The sequence below is a fragment of the Pseudonaja textilis genome, chromosome 5 (genome assembly GCF_049901715.1).
Source record: "Pseudonaja textilis isolate UNSWEBS1 chromosome 5, rPseTex1.2, whole genome shotgun sequence".
NCBI classification, from domain to species: Eukaryota; Metazoa; Chordata; class Lepidosauria; order Squamata; family Elapidae; genus Pseudonaja; species Pseudonaja textilis.
Genome location: NC_141994.1, coordinates 20,542,421 through 20,552,112, shown reverse-complemented (window position 1 = coordinate 20,552,112; position 9,692 = coordinate 20,542,421). Strand labels below are relative to the sequence as shown.

At 46.4% G+C, this 9,692-nt stretch overlaps 1 protein-coding gene across 1 annotated transcript in view; it reads left to right on the top strand.

Moving 5' to 3' along the window:
* Positions 1 to 253: 253 nt before the first annotated feature.
* The window catches only part of CD9 (CD9 molecule), a 33,141-nt gene continuing 23,702 nt past the window's right edge, over positions 254 to 9,692 (top strand). The window contains exon 1 of the mRNA XM_087934245.1: positions 254 to 541. Within this exon, the coding sequence (XP_087790371.1) occupies positions 476 to 541 (66 nt within the window). The 5' untranslated portion in view covers positions 254 to 475. The remainder of the gene's footprint in view (positions 542 to 9,692) is intronic.

The following is a 9,692-nucleotide window of genomic DNA, read 5'->3' as shown; positions in this document are numbered from 1 at the left end:
GAGGGGAGGGGAGAGGAGAGAAGGTGGGAGGAGAGTGAGGATTGTGTGAGTAGGCTTCAGTAGGCAAGAAGCAATACATAACAGGAGGGGTGGGGAATGCCGCTTAGGGAACCCATGCCTGGCCTCCTTCCCGGCCCGACCCAAAGGTGTGGCTCTCCGGAGGAGGGAGGAGGAGGAGGAGGGCCGGGCAGGACCGGAGCCCTCGGGGGGGAGGAAGGGAAAGAGGGCAGGGCGAGGCTGAGCTGGGGCTGTCGGAGAAGCTGGGGCGAGGCTCGACTGGAAGAACCACCGCGAGTATCTGCTGGAAAGAAAGAAAGAGACAGAGATCGAGAGAGAAGCACCTGTTCAAACTCCGCCGAGCAGCAAAACCGCCGCCGCCGCCGCCGCCGCCACTTTCCCCGGCTCCAGCGCACCTTCCTCGCCTTCTCCACCACTTCATCCTCCGCCTCGCCCGCCCGCTCGCTCGCCCGGCGCGATGCCGGTCAAAGGAGGCACCAAGTGTATCAAATACCTGCTCTTCGGCTTCAATTTCATTTTCTGGGTAGGTGGGCATTTTTTAGGCAGGTGTGGCTGGAGTGGGGGGTGAGGGTGGGGGAGTTTCTCCCCCCCGCAAAAAAACCCCAGGGGAATCGCGGGGAGAGGTCTCTGAGCACGTGCAGAGAGCCTGGGGAGAGAGGGAGTGGGGATTTGTGGGGGGGGGAGGGGAGCAGCTTTCCAATCGGGAAGGGCCAGCCCGCCAGCATCACCTTTTGGGGGCTCCCGCACACCTGGGACGCCAGGTGAGAACGGCCCGGGCGCTTCCCTTTCGCCGCGGGGGCTGCTCCGTCAGTGGTGCTGGAGGGGGCGGAGAGATTGGTGGGGGGCGGCTGGTTGTGTCGGGGTTTTCTGCGTCGCTTAGGAAAATTGAGGAGGGGGCGAGAGTCGTTGCAAGGCTGGGGTGCGGGAAGAAGCGGGCGCCGGGCTTAAGTCGTTCAGGAACCCCCGGGGGATAAATGCGGAGCTCTGCTTGATGGACTCGCTCGATCCCCGAGCCGTGAGGGGGGGGGAACCAAGGCGACGAGGGGTCGCCCAGAAAGTCCCCACCAAGCTTTCCCCTCCACCGCTGCAAAAATAGGTAGGAAAAAGGCCGTTTGGCGGAAGGTGGGTCGACCGAAGGAGCGGCTTGGAGGATCGATCCCCCTGGGGTTGGGTTGTTGTTGTTGTTGTTGGGTTTTGTTTGAAGGGGGGATCTGGCAGCTGGTTGGCAGACTGCCCGCCTTTGCCACTCCTCCACCGCTGGGGGGGGGGGGGGGGGGGAGGGAGGAAGAAATGTAGTAATTTGAAGAAGAAGAAAAAAGTAAAACACCAGCTTCAAGCGTGATCTGCATTTCCAGCCTTTGGCCACAGAGGCTTGATGAGAAAAAATGAAAAAGAAAAGAAAAGAAATGAGATTTGGGGTGGTGGTGTATAAACCCCCAGCTTCTTTGGGAAAAGGTTCTTTTTCCCAGGGAGTCAAAAAAGTCAAGATGGAGGCTGAAACCTCACAAAGCCCTCCTCTCTCTCTCTCCTCCCTTTCAGTTTGGTGTAGTTGTGGCTGCCATATTGCCTTGTGTTGACACCTCTAGCCCCACCTGAGGAGACCATGGACCAAGATGTGGGCCTAGTCTTTTAAATTGCATAAGCAACGAAAATATGCCCATACACACGAAGTAATACAAATCAATGTTTCTTATATGCTTCTGGGCCTAGAAGGTTTTTTTTTATTTTCTTCTTGGTTGTACACTGGTTTCTGACCCCAATAAAGGATGGGTTGGTTGGTTGGTTGGTTGGTTGAGGTGAGGTGAGGTGAGGTGAGGAACTTCTCCAGGCCCCATCTATCCACACCTCCTTCTCCAGGATTGACCCTGCTGAATGGCTTGCTTATGGCCTTGAATCTACAAGTTACCCAGAGTAGGAAAGTGCTCTAAATGGATCCAGATATTGGCTAGCTTATTCACTGTTGGGCCAATCCACAAATGTGGGTTTGTTCCTCAACTGGGTATTGTGGAAACCTCACCAGAGTCTATTGACTTTAGGGGTTCTGGGGTTACAAGGTTTGTGACCTCACTAAGGGTTGTTGGAGGCCTCTGGAATTCTTCTCAAGTTGTTAAATTGTTTGAAAAAACCCTTAATGGTGAAGAGGCCTGCTTGGAACAAGGACTTCCTGCTTCCTTTTCGAAGTGTGCAGATGGTACTTTGGATTTGACCTTCTGTTTTGTACCATGGAATTGTGTATCTTGGTATTGTGTATTGGGTTTTGCCTCACTTTTGCTTTAAGAAAATACATATATTCCCTTTGGCATCAACTCTCTATCTCCAATGATAGCTGAGCCCCCAGGAAAAATTGAGGAATATTCTGTAGTACACTTGACTTCATCTAGATGCATATTAACGCTCATTTGCTTTTCTGAAAGAGACATGAAAGGTTTTTGAGTCATGAGAAAATCGTCCTCAACTAAGTTCTCCTAGAATTTTCCACCCTCTCTGAAACTTTCTGCTTCTCCTTCCAGCATTAATCAGATGGGGAGATTACCTAACTTGTACACAAAGTGACTTTTCTGGTTGAGGGAATCTTCCCTCCAGGTAGAGACGGAAAACCACCGAGAAGGACGCAAGATTTTACTCTTGATACAGAACTTATTATATAGTTTATTGACGCTTCGATTCAATTCAGCCAGGATAGAGCTGGAAGGGTCCTAGGAGGTCGTCTAGTCCAACCCCCTATACTATTTCATACAAAGGGCTGTCCAGTCTTTTCTTGAAAACCTCCACTGATGAAACACCCACAGCTTCTGAAGGCAATCTGTTCCACTGAATTAATTACTCTCGGTGTTAGGAAATGTCTCCTTAGTTCTAGGTTGCTTCTCTCCTTGATTAGTTTCCATCCATTGTTTCTTGTCCTGCCTTCTGGTGCTTTGGAAAATAAATTGACCCCCTTCTCTTTGTGGCAGCCCCTCAAATACTGAAATACTGTTATCATGTCACGCCTAGCCCTTCTTTTCTCTAGGCTAGCCACACCCAAATACTAGCCGTTCTTCATATATATTCATCTCCAGGCCTTCAATCATCTCAGTTGACTTGGAGAAGTGTGGGTGGTCCCAGATGGACTTGGATTCCTGCTGAATTGTGTTTTTCCCTTGCTGGGATAAACAGAAGCAAAATACCTTTCGCAGAAGACGCTGGTACTTGCAGATCTGGCTGGTTGTTTGGGTTGCGTCGTTTTTTCTTTTCATGTTCCTTAAGTCCTCCTTTTCATAAGTTAGCAAAAAAAACAAAAAACAAACCAGGGATTGCCTGAGCGTGTGTGCCTCTCTGAAAACTTGTCTCTGCTTGCTCTCGGCTTCCTGGGTGGGGCTGTGCTGTTGCCATGCTCTCAGAAACTGACTTGTCAGTCACAGATCGGAATGGACAACTGGGGCTTAGTGAATAGTTGATGATGATAGTGAACTAAACCAGAGAGCTCACGACGAAACCCTTTCTGGCAGCTGGCTGCAGGAGTGGGAAGCCATTGATTTATGGGAAACAGAGGCGTAAGTGGAACAGGTGTCGTCATTGTGCAGGAGCTTTTGAAAGCCTGAGTTGTGTGACTGTTCCACTTTGCCCAGTTCACTGTTTGAAGCTGTGTTGGATGTGTTCTCCGGCCACCTCTAAAAGGGTCTCTTGCCTTGGAAAGGTATATTGCTGGGATGAAGACCCCCATCGGGACCTACAATTTTGTTGAGCAGAAACACAAAATTACAACGGTTTAGTGCAAGGCTCTTCAAATTTGGCACGTTTAAGACTTGTGGACTTCAACTCCCAGAATTCCTGAGCTAACAGGATCAGAGGAGGAATTGTGGGAGTTGAAGTCCACAAGTCTTTAAGCTGCCACGTTTGAAGACCCCTGGCTTAGTGGCTAGGAGCTACCATCTCTCCAAAAGTTATTTCCACAATATGCTGCGACCCTCACAATACACGGATCATAATTCTCAAACATGGGGAAATTTCACTTTACAGGCTTAAGTTCTCCAGGATGCTGTATTATTTTATAATTTAGAACTCTTAGGAGTGTCAAACTCACGTTGTCATGGAGGTGTCACGTGATGTATTGCGACTTTTTTCCCCTACTTTGCTAAACCGGGCGTGGCCAGCACATGACGCATCTGGCCCGCGGGAGTTTGACAGCCCTGATTTAGAACATCAGAGTTGGAAGGGACCTTGGAGGTCTTCTAGTCCAACCCCTGCTTTAGCAAGAAACCCTGTGCCACTTCAGACAAATGGCTGCCCATTCTCTTCAAAACCTCCAGTGTTGGAGCATTTACAGCGTCTGATGGCAAGCTGTTCCGTTGGTTAATTGTCTTCCCTGTTAGGAAATGTCTCCTTAGTTCTAGGTTGCTTCTCTCCTTAATTAGTTTCCATCCATTGCTTCTTGTCCTGCCTTCTGGTGCATTGGAAAAATAGGTTGACCGCCTCTTCTTTGGCTTGCAACTTTCATGTGGTTTGATATAGGTGAAGGGAGAATACTGAGTGTCGCCTGTAGGTCTGGCTTTTCCACCATGAGCTTTGAGAATTGTGTGAAGAAGCCCTTGGCCAGCTATTACCCCATTCTCAGACAGCTTTCAAGTAAAGTCCACAAAGGCATTCAGTACACGACATATTTTGTCTTGGGTAGAAAGGAAGAAGCTTAGCAGAAAGATTGAAAGGCACCTGGCTTGGCCAGTTGGTTTCAGCAAATGCCTCCAGGTAAGGTGAAGCTTAGCAGGAAATAGTTGCCCTTTGTTGATCGAGAAGATGCCAGGTTTTGCTTTACTTCTTCTTTTCATTTATTAAAGGCACCTATTGGCTCAGATTCAATACAGAGGTGAGCAAATTCAGAGGGATCAGTTAAACCTTGATTGTTGATCTGTGCTGTGGGAGGTAAGATTGCAAAGGGCCCTGGGATATCTTGGGGAAACTCCCCACCATTTTGAGCCTAAAGATCCTCCCTTGCTCTCGATTGATTTCCCAGTAGCTGACAGGTTTAGTAGGAGCTGTGGTGACACAGTGGTTAGAATGCCGAGTTGCGGACTAACTCTGTTCCCAGCCAGGAGTTCAATCCTGACTGGTTCAAGGTTGACTCAACTTTCCATCCTCCCGAGGTGGGTAAAATGAGGACCCAGATTGTTGAGGGGGAAATACGCTAGCATTATAAACTGCCCGGAGGGTGTTGTAATCACTAGGGGATGGTATATAGGTCTAAGCCAGAGGTGGTATTCAGCAGGTTCTGACCAGTTCTGGAGAACCGGTAGCGGACATTTTGAGTAGTTCGGAGAATTGGCAAATACCATCTCTGATTGGAGATTTTACAGTTTCCTTCTCCTGCCACGCCCACCAAGCCACGCCCATAGAACCGGTAGTAAAAAAAATTTGAATCCCACCACTGGTCTAAGTGCTATTGCTACTGCTATCTAAACCGTGGTGGTGCGGTGGTTAGAACGTAGTATTGCAGGTTAACTCTGCCCACAGGCAAGAGTTCGATCCTGACCAGTTCAAGGTTGACTCAACCTTCCCTCCTTCCGAGGTGGGTAAAATGAGGACCCAGATTGTTGCGGGGGCAATACGCTGGCATTATAAACCGAGAGTCCTATAAAGCAATATGAAGCGGTATATAAGTCTTAAGTGCTGTTGTTCGAAACTTTGGAACTTAGAAGCAAGCAGCATAACAAAACAATGGAAATTCCACTCAATAGAGGCCCAATAAGAGTTGACCTTTGACCCTATCCCCTGCTTTCTATTCAATCGGATGTATACTTTAACATTCTGAATATTTTCAATTTTAACAAAATAATGCGCTTGTTTAATAAAGCAACAAGCTGTGGTGTGGATTTGGGGAGAAAAAACAGGGGATCTTAAATGAATTAGGATCATAAAACTATTCAACCTATACTTTAATCAGCAGAGTTTATTTTAAATTGTTGGTACCTGCTGGTGGTATGTGCAGCGTAAACGAATCATTTTGTTCCTCTTCAAATTGGGACAAAATACTCAATTAGATGCAGTTTTTTTGCTTTTCAGTCTTAACGGTTTTAAAAAATGATCCACTAAGCCGTAATGATCAATTATATCAGACATGATTGTCTGGGCAGAATATATTTTCTCATGCTGTTAAAAACTGTTCAGTGCCAATAAGCTGTTCGTTTGCTGCTGCCCGCAAAGCTATTCTCCAAGGAAGGTTAATGGCAGCGAGAAAACTTCCTGGATTGCTTTCATGCCCCTTTATTATTTAATCCTGTGAAAGCATTCATTTTAAAAAGAGGTGGGGGTGAATTCATCCTCCAACTCTCATTACTGACCGCAACTCTTAAAACAGGCAGGATGGCAAGCTTGCACTTTTTAAAAGAAGTAGAAAAAACAGGACGGAACCGTTTCTCGGCCTTATCAAAACATATAATATATCCCCCCTCACACACACACACACTTGTAAATTCTTCAGATTTTATTAATTGCTTTTTACAGCTGGGCAAGTGGGCTCAAAAATGCCCTCTTGCCATCTTCCTTCCTTCACCCCAAGGTTTGAATGCTTTGGGTTATCTATGAGTGTCTTTCATAACCCCCGCCTCCCATCTCTGTAGAGTTCATTATAGCTAGTCCTCAACGTACAACGGACTGTTTAGTGACTGAAGTTACAACGGCCCTGAAATAAGTGACTCGTTGTGACCATTTTTTCACGCTTACAACAGAGGTGGTATTCAGCAGGTTCTGACCAGTTCTGGGGAACTGGTAGCGGAAATTTTGTGTAGTTTGGAGAACTGGCAAATACAACCTCTGCTTGGCCCCTTCCCCCATCTATTCTCTGCCTCTTGAGTCTCAGCTGATTGGCTGGGTCTTCTTTGGTTGCCCTGCACAGGAGAACGGAGCTGGAAAGCAGGTTAGTGGGGTGGGGATTCTGCAGTATCCTTCCCCTGCCACGTCCAACAAGCTACACCCATGAAACCGGTAGTAAAACATTTTGAATCTCACCACTGGCTTACAACCTTGGCTGCATTGTCCCGAGGTTACACAATCCCCTTTTTGCGACCTTCTGGCAAGGACGATGGGGGAAGAAGCCAGATTCACTTAACAACCATGTTACAGAGCGGGTCGAATGAATTCTTTTATCCTGAGAAGAGGATATATTTAACCTTGTTCCTTTGGGGGAAATTGTGTCCGGATATTGTGCTTGCCATGAAAACGAACAAAAATTGAAACTTTGATTTTGTTTTTGCTAATTAGACAGGTCCATTGTTATCGAAATGGCTAGTGTGTACTGTTGTGTAAAAGTAAAAAAAAATGAGGTTGTGATGTTATTTTCTATAGCTGTGATGGCGAACCAATTGAATGCGTGCCACAGGTGGCACACGGAGCCACTTGTGCCGGCATGCGAGCTGCAGGCAGACTTACCTCACTGCTCATGCACACGCCTCACAGCTGATGTTTGGTGGGTTTGAGACCTTTTTCGGCCTCCCAGAGGCTTGAGGAAGGCTCCTTGCAGGCTTTGCAGGCCGAAAACTACGCCCATTTCATCACTTCCTGTTTTTCTGGAAATACTGGAAGTGATGAAACGGGCCTAGTTTTCAGCCTGCAAAGTCTGCAGAAGCTTTCCTCAAGCCTCTGGGAGGCCAAAAAAGGCCTCAAACCAGCCAAAAATCAGCTGTGAGGTGCAGTGCAGGTAAGGGGGTGGTGGGGGTGGGGATTGCACGCACATGAGTAAGGGGCGTGGTGGGGTGCATTGCCTTCTGGGTGCTGGTATGCGAGCGCGAGGCATGGAAGCGCGCGCACAATTTTTGGCACAGGAGCCCAAAAAGATTAGCCACCACTGTTCTATAGAGTTGGAAATGGGTGCCTTTTCCTTTCCTTTTCCCTCATTACACCATTTTTAAATTTTTACCTCCCCCTCCTGGTTTTCTATTATTATTATTTTTAAAAAATCTTTTTGTATTTTATATTTTGATAAACCAGTAAAAATGCAAGCCCCAAATAACTGTGTTTCTAAGAATCACAACCGCAGTGGTTCGCTTAACAATGGTGGCAAGAAAGATGGTAAAATGGAGCAAAACTCACTTAACAAATGTCTCACTTAGCAATGAAAATTTGGGACTCCATTGTCATAAATTGAGGACTACCTTTATTTCATTTTGCGTAGTGCAGAATACACACACACACACACACAAACACACACATTAGTTCACACAGACAAAACGGCACCTGTTGGGAAACAGGTTCTGCTACTAATCTGGGCTGGGATTTAATGTGTGTCTCTGTTAATTGGCTGATTAAAATCAGAATTTGGCTTCTCACAAGTTGGGACTTACAAAAGGGGATTTCACTTTGGGTGAACGAAACCAACCATTCCCCGAAGTTGAGCTTCTCAACAAGAGATGTTTGTTTATAAGATGCTATAAATATGCAATGTTTGCCTTTCTGGGCAAGTATAAATATGTTGATAGGATTTTAACTTCTCTTTGTGTGGTTATATATTTATTAAGAAAAGGGGAAAGAAGAAAAAGGGAAAAACACACCTAAAGGAAGCAGTGAGAGAAAATCAAAGTAGACAAAGAGGCAGTTTACAAACATAGAATTAGGTTAAAGTTTTCAATATTTTATTCATTTACCTGTTTACCTTTTTCTGTCACCCATCTCTCTGTTAGAGAGAGAGAGAGAGACTCTGGTTGGTTGGCTTACAATGTAATATTTGTTTAATTAGTTTAAATAACTGAATATGTTGGATTGTTTTAAAAGCTACCAGCCATTGTTAAACTTCAAGTAATATAGGGATGTCCGCAGCAATGGTCAAGACAGTACGAATCGTAAAAGAAGTTTCTCATAGTAATGTCTGTAATTTAAAATACAGAAATTATACTTTGTATACGACAGGCTTTCAAATGTGTGCTTTAAAATGTGTTCTGACCTAGGTTTCCCAAGGCAGAGTCCTCGTCCCAATAAAACCCCTTTTATTTAGGTTAAAGTGAATTCCTCTCCAGCAAAGTCCCGGCAAACGGTTTTTCAAAGGTGAATTACAACCACAGACCTTATCAGGCTTGGAGAGTTGCCAGGCCGATATCTTCCAAACGCCACGCTGTAGCAGCAGTTACTTGGCAAGAAGTCAGGAGCAGATCTTCACCCTAATGAATTGAACTAATTGTCTCCTGCAAGCCTCACTCCCTTTTTGCTCCTCTTTTATTCCCTCTGGGAAGGGCCATTCACTGCCCACCTGTGCCCTTACTCCCAAGTCGACCCTTGTTCCTTAGCTGTTCCCTTCTTCTGGCAGTTCTGCACATGCACACATTGAAAACAGGCTCCAGCTGTTCTTCTGCCCCACTGACCTCTGACTCCAAAGGCAGCTGATAACTGTCGGACGGCCCTGGCCCCACCTCTGCCTCCGACACAGAGCCCTCGCCTGAGCGTTCCCCAGACTCTAGGACTGGGCCATGTTCCTCCCCAGCCTCCCCACTGGCCACTGGCAGGCCACAACAAAGATACAGCAAAGTTTTTTATAGTACTGGCCATAATTTCAGTGAAATTGAAGTTATACAGGTGGTCTTTGACTTACAACAGTTCATTCAGTGATCGTTCAAACTTACAACGTCACAGGAAAAATGCAACTTAGGGCTGTTTTTTACAATGGCAGCATCCCCATGGTCTCATGATCAAAATTCAAACACTTGGCAACTGGTTCA